General features: G+C 49.4%; 1 protein-coding gene across 1 annotated transcript; it reads right to left on the reverse strand.

The window, feature by feature from the left end:
* Positions 1–163: 163 nt before the first annotated feature.
* LOC103056418 (dehydrogenase/reductase SDR family member 4-like) lies at positions 164–11775 on the reverse strand. The gene is made up of 8 exons (XM_007437308.3): positions 11350–11775; positions 9151–9328; positions 7630–7731; positions 7263–7333; positions 6487–6538; positions 5886–6020; positions 5424–5479; positions 164–853 (listed from the first exon to the last, which is right to left on the reverse strand). The coding sequence occupies exons 1-8, from the start codon at positions 11466–11468 to the stop codon at positions 739–741; spliced, it is 828 nt and encodes a 275-aa protein (XP_007437370.2). The 5' UTR covers positions 11469–11775; the 3' UTR covers positions 164–738.
* Positions 11776–13068: the final 1293 nt, after the last annotated feature.

The raw sequence follows: 13068 nt of genomic DNA on the forward strand, positions 1-13068 counted from the left end.
TTACTGGGACTCCGGGGTTCCCTTCCCACCCCCACAAGAGAGACCACAACAAAGGGTTGGCGATTCAAAAGGTATCTTTATTTGAATTAAAAGCCACAAGGCACTGAAGGCAGAGAATGAGCACCACCCCAAATCCCCCCCCAAATCTCCCTTCTCCCCAGATCCTTGTCACAGCCGTTCCCCCAATCTGGGATCGAGTCCTCCAGATCTTGCTCCCCTTTTTCCAACACGGTTCCACCAGGGGTCCCCACAGAAGTCCCCCCTGGAAAGATCCCCTCCTAATTTCATAGGGAAGGCCATGAAGCATTGGGGAACCCTCCCACGTCCCATCAACCCAAAGGTGTGAAGTTGGAGAAACCAAGATGCCCCCCGATAGCCACCTTTCACTCAACAGGACCCAGAGCTCGATCCAAAGCAAGAGTGCACACGGGGTCTCCATGCATGTGTGAAAAGGAATTCCTAAAACTCAGCCGCACTCAATGACCTCATTTCTTTGCACATAAAACCCGAAATGAGACCCCAACAAGTTAGAAGAATGGCACTTTTTTTTTCTCCACCACCTCTTCTCAGGAGAGCGAACCTCCGTCTCCCTTGAAGCAAGCTGATCCAGCAACAATCATCTGTGAGTTCCTGTGACACCCCCCCCCCCAATTAACCCTACTTCTTATTTCTGGGGCACCATTGGACAATCATCTCTCCATCATCATAGCTGAACAGGAAGACATCACGACCCCCTGATCAGAGACGGGATGGGGCCCCACCAGCCACCACAAACGTCTCCCCCGTGATGTAGTCGGCGTCCGCAGAGCAAAGGAAAGAGACGATGCCAGAGCAGTCAGATGGGACTCCAATCCTGGGGAACGGGGAGGAGGGAGATCTGGTTAGTGGTCAGAGAACCTATAGGAGACTCAAAGGCTGGGTTTGCGCATCGCACTCATCCAGAACAGAGTTTGCCTGGTTTAAGGTTAGGGTGATGTGGTATTTGTGTTTTGTAAGGCATACAAGGACTGGAGAGAACATAAAACCAAGAACAGCTTTGGTGGATCTGGCCAAGGCCCATCCTGGTTCACCATGTTGCTTCTGCTGGTGGCCAACCACGTCTAGGGTGCTCACAAGGAGACAGAGACCTTTCCCTCTCCTGCAGTTGTGCCCCTGTAAGTTGGAGGCATTTGCTCTCAACATGCAGGTAAGAGAGTCCAGGATGGATGGCCCTCAACAAACCCGTCCTCCAGGATTTCCTCCAACCTCCTGTGGTCTCCATGCCTTATGGTCATGAAGTCCACAGGTTACTGATGTGCTGTGTGAAGAAGCACATCTTTTGGCCTGCTTTTAATCTCCTTCCCGTCAGCTTCACTGGATTGGGGGTGAAGAAATAAGAGAAGTTTCTCCTACTCAGTTTCTCCATGCTGCCCGATTTTTAGACCCCATTCTCCTCTTATCACCTTTTTACTATGCAAGAGAGTCCCAAACGTTTGAGCCTCTGAACACAACGGCTTGTCGAACAAACTGTTTGGCTCCACCCAGAGTCACTCTGGAGTTGGGCAGCGCCAAAATTAAACTTAATAAATAACACCATGATTAAAACAAACAATGGCTTTGTGTGACCAACAAACCAGATGTTTGCTGTAGGATCCTAGCTAGGAAGATATGTGGCGATGCAGTTCCTCTGTTCTCATTCTGGACGTGTCCCCTCCAGTTAACTGGGGTGGCTAACCCTGCCTTCCTCAGATCATTGTCTTCCAGATGCATGGCACACCATCTCAGCTAAATGATTGCCAAACACGTTGTGTAGCATGTAGCCTGCTCCACCTGGCTTGTGGCATCCTTTGCACAATAAACCAGGATTTATTCTGGGTTTATCAATGCTGCTTGTTTTGAGAGTGCATTCAGGCCACTTGCTAAAACCTATTTGGCACACAATTAACTGATCTGGCTAGGGAAGGGGAGAAGGGGAAGTGAATGGGTTGTATCTATCAACTGGTTTGCAATAAACAAGGATCCTGCTTTAGTGCTCAAGCCATGTTCGTGCCCCTCACAGCACAGGACTAAAACAGGAACCTAGAGATGAGTGCAGAGAGATCATCAGGAGAACATTTATCTGTTTTTCCACCAGGAGGATGCGTGGTTTACATTTAGAGGTGCATTAAGCCAGCCCTACCATATCCAGCCTGCCAAACTCCATTCAACCACTAGAGGGCAGTACGTCTCTTGGAAAACCGTCTTGTTGCCCTCTACTGGCTGACAAAGTTTTTGCAACACACGAAGCCAACCTGATTTTCAACCCTGATTTCCTTTAATTTTATGGGCTTTCCAGCCAATTCTCACTTTTGGGAGGCTACAAAAAAAGGGCTGGGCCTGCCTGGGTCTGTGGGCTGCAAGCTGCCCACCCATATGCTTGAGAGATTCCTGAGAGGAACGTGGGTGGCTTGAGGCAGAGCAAGCAGGAAGGAGAACCAGAGGATGGGAGAACAGATGCAGCGAAGGAGGAAAGTCTCAAAAACAGGAGAAAAGCTGAATAATGCGGGGGAAGGTTTACACCGGTGTTTCTCCATCTCAGCACCTTTAAGATGTGTGGACTTCAACTCCCAGAATTCCCACAATACGCTACCCACTCAACCCAGCTTAATTAAACATAGTTGGTGCGTTCGCATAACATGATCTGCCCCAAAGAATCACACGATGTTCATCACGATTGCCTGCTCCATCTAACGTGCTGAGATAACGTCCGAATCCTGAGTCCCACTTTAGGCTAGTCTAAAGGGCTGCATGAAGCCTGTTGGGGTCTGAGTGAAGTGAATAAATGGTTTTGACCATTTATGAGTTAGTTGTGTCCATTCAGGCCCACGAGTCAAGGTCTCTCATTCTCGTCCCTTACTGGTTTATGACGTGGCCTGCCTTCCACTTTGCTGTTTTCTGATTTCATCTGGAGAAGGTCTAAAATTAATTTCAAGATCGGCGTAGGATCCCCTCCCAGCGCGAGAGTCCCTAAACGCACCCAGGCCCTCTCCTAACCACATGGGGACCCAAATATCACTGGAGTCCTTTTGAATAAACACTGGTAATGGAAAGGTGGGGCTGTTTGGAGGCCCATCTTTGGGGCGGGCCGTTTTAAGCAAGAGTTGTGTGCAGTTGAGGGTCAAGTCACAGGGAGGAAGAAGAGATGGAGGAGACCAGGGCAAATGGATACGTGCACTGGCCACAGGGAAGTCCACCAAATTCTTTCACAAACAGAAGAGCGACGCTTTGCAAGCTCATTCCTGGACTCTAGAATGGAGATCAGGCAATTTCTCTAAGGAAAAATTTGGGTGCAGGTAATTCTATAAACATTTAACTTGATTCCAGGTCCCGGGGTAAATGCAGAAGATATAGGGGGAAAGAAAGGATAAGTTGTCAAAAAGAAATCCAAACACTTTGGGGAGAAAAGCGATCAACCATTTACATCAGTGTTTCTCAACCCTGGCAACATAAAGATGGGTGGACTTCAACTCCCAGAATTCCCCAGCCAGCCATGCTGGCTGGGGAATTCTGGGAGTTGAAGTCCACGCATCTTAACGTTGCCAAGGTTGAAAAACACCGTCCTAGATGATTGTTCATTTAGCAAGACAGAATAGAAAACTCAATTTTAACCAGAAACCATTCCTGGGCTATCATTTAATACATGGATTTATACTAACCCCCAAATTTAGGTTTTTCTAGGTATAAAGCCTATGTTTCAATTTCATGGGAAATTAAGATTTTAAGGACTGATCTCATTTATTATAGCTTATAATTTAGTTAGTGGTTTATACTGTGTTAAAGCTAAGAGATGTTTAGCTTTTCCTTTAAAAAGGGATACAAAACATTTCCTCATTTTCTAAAGCGCAAACGATATATTGAAAAAAAAACCCTGTAATCTCCTTGATCTTGTAGATCCCACCTATACCTATTTCTGTCTTACTATTTGGACTTCACCCTTCTGTTCTTTTAATGTATCTTTTATCTCTTTTTACATCTCTTTAAGTCTTTTAAACAACACTCTTTAAAGAGTTCTTTAAAATTAAAAAAAGAAAAAGAAAATACAGATATATGTCTGTACAGATATAACCAATTAAAAAAGAAGAATATTCTCCAAGGCTGCTTGAGAGACAGCAATGCATATTGACTGGACAGAAAATTTTACAGGGGAGCTGGCCGTGATCTGCTCACATTATTTATGCATTTAATTAAGGGTTATGTCTTAACGTGTATATCCTGCCTTTATTTTGTGCAACTCATATTGCCTCCTATTTTCCCCGCCACAACAACCCTGTGAGGTGGGCTGGGCGTAAGATAATTGGGTTGGCGAACCGGAGGCAGGAATTTTTGGTGCCAAAGGCTTTCAGTGCAGCTGTTGAAACATCTGGAACTCACTCAGCTTCCTACAAGGGGTTGATGCTCCACGACGGAGCTTTTCCTTTCTTCCTCCCCGTCACGGCCGCGTTTACAAGGGTACAAGGTACACCCATATTTCCCATAAATTCTTCCAACGGTGGGATTTACTCCGCATCCCAGATTCCTTAAGCTGCGTGATAACCGTTCCTGGGCTTGATCAGCTGACCATTAGCTCCTTCCAGCCTGGAAGGACTACAAAGTCCAGGCTTTCGGTGAGGGCAATCCTGGCTGCCTGAGACATTAATGTTAACATCCAGGGGGTATCTGGAGAGACCCCTTATCAGACAAAGGCAGAAGCTCCTTGGAAATACAGAACAGGCTGGAGCCTGGTGGTCTTCAGATGCGTTGATTACAACTCCCATCATCCTCAGCAGGTATGGCCTTTTCTGCAGGCCACTGGGTCAGGAAAGGTGGGCTGCATGGCGAGTTTAACAGCTGATCTGGCTAGCCCAGCTCTGTCTGGGGTTCAAGGAGGGAAGGGCAGTGGGGTACAGTGGTTAAGGTGTCGTATTCGGAGCAGGACACCCAAGTTCAGGTCTACTCTCAGCCACGGCAGCTTCCAGGGTGACTTTGGGCCAGTCACTCTGTCTTCCCAACCTACCTTGCAGGGCTGTTGGGGGGGAAACAGGAGGAAGCAGGACTACGTCTACTGTCCTGAGCTCCTGAATCAAAAGGACGTTCTTTTTCTCTTCTTTTTTCTTTCAAATTCTTTTCTATACTTTTATTGTATTGAAAACTTTTAATTAAATACACACACACACACACACACACATACATACAAGCAAAAGAATAAAATAAAATAAATTTAAAAATAAATAGCTAGCTAGAGAGCCGTGGACCACATTTGCCAGAAAGGGAGATGGGGGAGGCCTTCCAAACCACCTCAGAATCTGCCTGCCAATTTCAAGGTATCCCCCCCCCCCAAAAAGAACAGCCAAAGTTTGTTGCAACTTTATCGAGTCAGACCACTGACCCATCGTTTTCCTGGAGAGCTCCGATTTATTAGAAGTTACCTCTTTATCCGCAGGGCTTCCAGTATTCTGGCCTCTGAGTTTTCATCCTGCCATAACTAGGAAGAGAAAACAGCCGTAAGTTGAGTTGACCTGCTCTGTTCCTTCTCATTTCTGGGGGTAGCAAGCCCATCGTCCCGAATAAGGAGCAACTGATTGGCGGTGATGATGACAGAGAATAATGAGTGTTTATAAAACTAACACAACTTTTTCAAGTTTGGTTCGGCTTTGGGCACCAGTTCAAGAAAGAACTTATCCTAGGTTGTTTTGCTACTCAACTTTTAAGAGCAGTGTTTCTCAACCTTGGCCCCTTTAAGATGGGTGGACTTCAACTCCCAGAATTCCCCAGCCAGCATGGCTGGCTGGGGAATTCTGGGAGTTGAAGTCCACCCATCTTAAAGGGGCCAAGGTTGAGACACACTGCCCTAGAAGGAAAAGCAGATCTTCCCGCCTGCAGGTACTCACGGCCGAGCTGAATTTCGTGCGGATCAGGCCGGGCGCCAGACAGTTGACGCGGATATTGCGGGAAGCCAGTTCAATGGCGAGGTTGTGAGTCAAGCCCAAGAGAGCTGTCTTGCTGACGTTGTAAGGCCCTAGGCCCTACCAGAGAAGAAAAGAAGCAAGCAGAATCAGGGGTACCCTCAAGAGCCAGCTTGACTTTTTTGACCCCCCGTCCCATCCCCCAGACTGATCTCAAAACTAAACAGGCCTTGCTCCTTACATCTCTCTTTGCAGAATTTTGTCTTTTCTTTTGATCATCCTGGTTACTTGCCCCTCTCTGAGTCTAGGCTAATTTCTCTGAATACTTCTTAAACTGCGATGCTCAGGAGGGCTCTGGCCAGTGCAGAATAGAGGGGAATGATTTACTTCCCATGATTTTGAAAATCAACTTCTGTTGATGCAGCCGGAAATTGCATTTGCCTTTTTTGCAGCCGCGTAACACAGCTGGCTCATATTCAGGGCCAAGGCGGAAGAAATGCTGTTCTTCCCTGCCTAATTCTTTTATTTCATCTTCAGACACATCACGAGGCACGCAAAATAATTAGAAAAGATGCGCTCAACTCACTGGAAGTGGCGTATATCCAGCAATAGACGATACGATAACAATGGAGCCGCTTCTGTAACGAAGCAAAGCAAGGGATTGAGAGAGGCATAAAATTTTTTTCCTTTCCTTCCTCCTCTCCTATTCCTCTATTCACCTGGAATTTCTCTCCCGAGCTACCTCGCAGGGTTGTTGTGAACATTAATTAGGACTCTGGGATAGCCCCCTAATCTACTGAAAGAAGGTTCAAGAACCTAAAATTTTATTTCATAATAAAATTCTGAAGGTAGAGGGCGACTGCTGTTCTTTGAGCCCACGGGGTTCGGCCACGAAGACCAAGAATCCGGTCTGTGTTCCGTAGCGGATGCATTTTACGGAGAACGGGAAAGAGCGCAGACTCTGCCTCTTGAAAAAAGCCACCCTTCTTCACACACCCCGGGATTGATCAGAATCGGGGCCTTCTTTTTCTCTGCGGCATCTTCCCAGAAGATGGGTGAAGGCGTAGCAAGCTGCAAAGGGCTGGAGAAGTTCACAATGAGGACTAGAAACTTGGAATGCTTGTGGGGAGAAAGAAAAGAAATGCCAGCAGAGGTAGTCAAAGCTGGTCACAGAGTGGGCGGGGAGAAAAAGAATGGGGGGGGGGGAAAATAACCTGATGATTTTCTAGCCCAAACATACCTAGCATATGGACAAACTATAAGCTGTGTTGAGTGGGTCCCCCCCGAGCTCCAAACTGAAACACAATATATAAATTAAGAGGAAAATACACCAAAACGATAGCCCTGTCGGGACACACTCACCCCCTCTTCTCCATGTGAGGGACTACCAGATTGACCAGCAAGGCGGTGGCTTTTACGTTGATATCCAATATCTAAAATAAATAAAGGGGGAAAAGATTTTTGCAAGGGGTTCCTGCTGGCTGGGGATGATGAGTGAAGTCCAGCCCATCCGGAAGAGGGGAGGCTCAGCGATGTGATGCGTCCCCAACAGACTCCCCTGTCCATTTCTGCAGCCTCCTGGGGACGTTTGGCTTGGCACTGCCAACGGATCAGCAGGGCCTGGATTACGCTCCTCTGATAAGCTGGCAAGGCTAAGGTTGCCCCAGGGCACGCCCTTCTGACCCCAGGCGATGTCTGTTTCTCGTCTGTCCTCTTCTCCGGCTCTCACCTTGTCCCAGACGTTTTCCGGGACATCCAAGATGCTTCCAAAAAACGGGTTCACGGCTGCGTTGGTGACCAAAATATCAATTCCCCCGTAGCGCTCAAGTGCCTAAGAGCAAGAGGTGAGAATTCAACATCATCATCGTCTGCTTTAAAAGCTAGCCCAACTTCTAATGCAAAGCACCACCCGTTTTCACCACCGTTTCACAAGACAAGCAAAGCCAAAATCTTCACTGCCTTTGCTGACTCGATCAAATTAATTTCTTGGGAACGGGAGGCAAAAAACGGATCAAGCTAAATCTTCCGAGCAGGAGGGCGAGACAACAGCCAGCCCTCCAATCTGCCCATTCTGCAAGAAACAAAATCTCCATTTAGGTTCCTGAAACTGCAAAGGCGGCGGAAAAATATTCTGGAAATGGGAGGAAATAGTTATCTTTTGCAACAGGCACGGGCGATGACAACCAACTTTTATTCCACCCCGCTCCTCCGACAAGCCCAGCTGGGAAGGCAACCTGGGGAAATTATTCCCAGCTCCGGCCCTCTGCTGCAGGCTGGGCCTTGCACAGCAGGAACCATATTCCCAGGGAGTTTCTGTTGCAATGATGCAAGGGGTTGGCCCAAGGCAGAAAATCCACATAGCATTCTGTCTTTCCACATGGTGAGGCGTAATCCAAGCGCAAGACTCAGATTTCCTACCCCGTGCAAGTGGGCTGCTGTAGTAAAGCTGCAAAACGACCGTCTAGGAAACCCTAAATGTTGGAAGGAACTCCAGGACTGTTAGAGCAACTGGCCCACTTCCACTCCCCCACTGTGAGAACTAACTTTGGGAGGCTGAAAGCAAACAGCCTGAGACTGGGTTAATCTGTTGCTACATCAAGGGTGGCAGCTGTTCTTGCCCTGTTCACAAGGGCGAGAGAACGGAGCACGAGAACTGAATGTGATTTTACTATAAACATGGCTTGCGTTTTATACCTGGCAGTCACTAGAATTCCTTCTTAATGGCTTTCCCATTTGATTCTTGCAATAAGCTTACTGGTCCAAGACCGAAGTCCTTGAATCACTGCCTGCTCCACTTCCAGTTCTTGTACAAAGGGGGAGAAGCCGGACCCCCATCACCCACCCTGCAGGTCAGAGGTGTGGAGAGTTTGCAGGACACTTGCATCTCTGCCCAAATGCAATGGCAAAATGACAAATCTTGCTTGCCCCACGGGCCCCCTTTTTAAAGAAAAAAAATAAACTCCAGAACGGCGGGGTTAAGACTTGGAACAGGCTTGATACCATGATCCCCGTAATTAAAAACTTGCAATTCGTCACCCTGAAGGGTCAGGATGGATGAAATAAATATCAAAAGAGGCGGAGGAATTTCACAACTGAATATTACAAAAAGATCGGCAGAAAAGCAGGTTTTGGAAGAATCAAAAGCATTCAAGAGTCAGCAGTGTAAAACCCCAAGTCAAGTGCTCCCTTGTTTACTCTCAAGAGTAGTGATACGAGGTGCACGAAACACCGCCAAGGACGTGGCTCTCACCGTGTCCACGAGGCGCTGCCTGTCTTCTGCCTTCCCCACGTGGCACACCAACCCTGACACGCTGAGTTTCTCGGCCTGCAGCTCGGCCACTGTTCGGTCCACGTTGGCCTGCTTGCGGCTACTCACCAGCACATGGGCCCCGTCTTGGGCCAGCCGGCGTGCAATGGCCAAGCCGATTCTGCCAGGACAGAAACAGAGCAAGAGCTGAGGGGCTACCCAGCCTCCGAGTCCTTTTCACGCAATTCCTGGTGCCCTTCAGGCCACGATGGAAGAAAACTGGCAAACGTTTCCTGGAGTTCTAAGTTGGAAAATGTGTGAAAACACTAGTGCAACACCTAAGACGTATAGGTATAATATAAAAGCTCCATGTGACCCTCGCCCACTTCTGAACCAGCCCAGGCTCCAATAATTTTGGAGGACACGCAGAAGAGCCTCATGTAGCTTATAACGAGGCCAATTCCGAGATTCCTGCAACCAGGCAAAGAGACGTCATAAAACCGCACAACAGATACACCTTCGTTTCACTGACACGTGCCTGAGATTAGATCCCCGAGAACAGCTTTCTCCAATCCAGATCAGCCGGATTGGCAACTTCCACGCCCGGCTGGGATCGAAGACTACAGCAGAGTGAAACGATTAGCATGTGTGTTGAAGGCATTATTTCAAGAAGCAAAGCCTGAAGTGGGATTTACTCAAAAAATACGGCATTTTGCACCGGAGGGGGGGAAAAGAGGAACGCACCGGGTGGTTGAAAGGCAGAAGGAGCAGAATAAAGAAGTCTTTGCTATAATATAAACATAATATTTTTCCATTTCATTAGGTCAGGAAACAGGTTGTGGTCAACGCATACAAAAGTTGCAGGTCATTGCATGTTCTGTTCCAGTGACGGTGATAAAGGAAGAACTAGAGAAAAGGTTGGGGAAAAATTGTGCAGCCTTTTGATATAAGGTTATTTAGGAAGATTGTTTTGTCGAGTGATATGAGTGGGTGGGAACGGGATGGAAGAGTTCAGCAAGAGAGGTTGGGCCATCTGGAAACCCAAAAATGAATGAGAACAGGGCCCAATCAGGGTGGGCTTAGAAAAAGCTCCGTTTATTTAGCGTATGTGTTTTAAACACAAGACGATTTGTGTAAACACAAGGCCAAAATATGAATAGAAACCTAAATGTGCGATTGATTTCATGGTTCAGGCGGAAAGACGGAGTTGGGGAAGAATGGCCAGGTTGGTGAGATCTTCAGAATGGGGGACAGACCACTTTGGGGAGCTGGCTGGGGAATTCTGGGAGTTGAAGTCCACCCATCTGAATGGGCCAAGGTTGAGACACACTGAAATAGCACGAGGTAGAACGATGACCCGTGCCTGTTTTCTCCAAAGCAAATCTCATTATACTGGATTTCGGTTTTACCATGCAGAACAGGCAGAGAGGATCGTGGCTGCACGGAAATGCCTGCTTCTGTTAATATATCAACTATTCATTCTCAACATTTGGACTTTTGCCTCTTCCAGATTCCTGTCTGCCGCTTGGGGATCTGGAAGAGACTCTGAAATACTTGTTTAAAAGTAGCAAAGTGGGTTGATCCCGTGGCACTTTCAAATAAAATGCATGGAGAACACATGAAGGTTTTTAATCCGATCCACTGTTTCTCAACCTTGGCCGCTTGGAGATGCCAGGACTTCAACTCCCAGAATTCCCCAGCCAGCCTTGCTGGCTGGGGAATTCTGGGAGTTGAAGTCCTGGCATCTCCAAGTGGCCAAGGTTGAGAAACACTGCAGTAGTGGTTTTCCCTTATAAACTCTCAGTCAAAACTCAGGGATTCCAATTTAGAAATAACCCCCCGCCCCGAAAATCACATCTTCAGCAGAAATGCAAGAATTGGCTCGCATCTTTTCTTAAAATTTATCCCACGGTTTAACTTAAACCAAGGACGGGTTTGTGACAACATGCCCTCAAAGCCCGAGGAAGTGCAAGAGCGCCCTTGGGGGAGTGCAAAGGGCTTCCCCCTGCCAGCAACGCCGGTGCATCTCTTTTTTCCCAAGCTCGGCACCCCTTCGGTTGGGCGGCGTGCCCCAGCCTGGCCTCCTCCAGCTGTGCGGGGACCACCATCCCCCAGGACCCCCTAGGCGGGCCGCAGTGCATTCTGGGGGTCGTAGTCCCCAGAGCGTTGCCAAGTCGGCTGGACGAGCGGAGCGGGGCTTACCCTTCGGTGGAGGCCGTCACCAGCGCCACCTTGTCGGCCAGCGAGCGCCCCGCCTGGGCGCTGCGCATCCTGGCGAGGAGGCTGGACGCGGGGCGCCCGGCGAGGAGAGCTCTCTGCATCGCGGGCCGGCCCCGCGCAAGTCGCCTCTGGATCCCGCGCCGCTCCAGGGACCCTGCAAGGGGCCGACCGCCGGGCGCAACCCGCCTCTGGCCCCGGCCCGGTTGCACGCCCCCGAGCCGCAGCAGCCTTGCCCGGGCGCTGCTGCTCCGGTTGCACGCCTGCCTGCCTGCCTTGCCTGCGCGGCCCGGGAGCACTCCCGGCTGCTTCTCCCCCGGCGCTGCCCCGGGTCGCCGGCCGCGGCCCCGCAAAGCGCAGCGGGCCCGGAGCAAAAGCGGGGGCGGGCGGGGAGGAGCGAGGAGGGGCGCGGGTGCCCTCTGGCGGGCAAGGGAGGCGCCGGGCACCGCGAGAGTTCCGCGCAAGAGCTCGCCCTCCGAGGGGGTGCCCGCCGCCTCCCTGGAGGAGTGTCTGCCCCGACTCCGCTCCGACCCAGGGAAGAGAGGCGATCCGTTTCTGCGAGCGGCTCAAGCGACGGCTCGGCCACGGGGCATCTCCCTCGTGGCCTTTGCACAACACACACTCACGCGCACAGGCACGCATCTCTCCTACGTTCAAACTAACCACGCCAAGCGTGAGATCTTTAACTGACATAATTAAGCAAGTTGGTTAAACCTAGCGCAGGAGCGGAACCCGTTCTGGAAAAAAACCCCAATGTTTTGACCAACATGGGCAGATCAGGGCCTACGTGTCCTCTGCAAAACATCCTTCCCTGAGAGCCGAGTGTCCCCGCTGCCCCCGCCCCTCTCTTGTCTCTGAAACCCTGGCTTTCCCCCCAGGCCTTGGGCTACGGGTACGGAGAGCTTCTTACGTGATTGTAGGTTAGTCCAAATGCTTTTTTCTTCTGGACAAGCTTTGCTCTTTTATTATATCGGTTCTTGCTGTTTTTATTGTTCTGTACAGCCCAGAGTCTTTATGGAGTTGGGCAGTCTTCTTAATTGCGGAAGGAAGGAAGGAAGGAAGGAAGGAGGGAGGGGGGAAGGAAGGAAGGAAGGAGAATGAGGGAGGGAAGGAAGGAAGGAAGGAAGGAGAATGAGGGAGGGAAGGAAAGAAGGAAGGAAGGAGAATGAGGGAGGGAGGGATTATCAAACGAGAGAATATTGCAAGGTTACAGTAACAGAATCTTGCAAGTCTGAAAGAACCTCTCTCCCCCCTTCCTTTACTTTCCATGGAGCCAGGGAGGGTCCCTCCTGAGACGCTTCCCACACCCCCACAACTTCCGTGGGCTGAGATGTCTCCTATCTCACCATTGCCCTGGGGTCGGCTCTTCCTCCTCCTGTCTCTCAAGGATATTCCCAGAGACCATTATCCCCAGCCCAAATGGAGTAGCTGAGTCCTCCCCCCCCCAACGTCGCCTGCTTAAAAAGTCATATCAGAATCCCCCTTGCCCTCACTCCTGTTTCAGTCACTTGCCTTCACAACAGTCTTATGAAGTAGGCCACCTTGAGTGGCTGGCTGGGGAATTCTGGGAGTTGAAGTCCACCCATCTTAAAGTTGTTGAGGTTGAAAACACTGCTCTAGACCATGATTTACTACTGAGAATGTCTGGGATCCAGAACAGGTTGTCAGATAAGTTTTCTTAATGGAAAGAACAGTGGTCAGTTC

Source organism: Python bivittatus, unplaced genomic scaffold, assembly GCF_059951505.1.
Source record: "Python bivittatus isolate LINGU-HERP-01145 unplaced genomic scaffold, Pbiv_v1 ctg000370_np1212, whole genome shotgun sequence".
NCBI lineage: Eukaryota > Metazoa > Chordata > Lepidosauria > Squamata > Pythonidae > Python > Python bivittatus.

Bases quoted from the DNA above. Each gene is read 5' to 3' on its own strand.
- LOC103056418 (XM_007437308.3), bottom strand. From the start codon at position 11,468: ATGCAGAGAGCTCTCCTCGCCGGGCGCCCCGCGTCCAGCCTCCTCGCC. The intron at 7,334-7,629 runs GTGAGAGCCGGA...TATTTATTTTAG, and splicing joins CGGAAAACGTCTGGGACAAG to ATATTGGATATCAACGTAAA. The intron at 6,539-7,262 runs GTGAGTGTGTCC...GCTTCGTTACAG, and splicing joins CCTCACATGGAGAAGAGGGG to AAGCGGCTCCATTGTTATCG.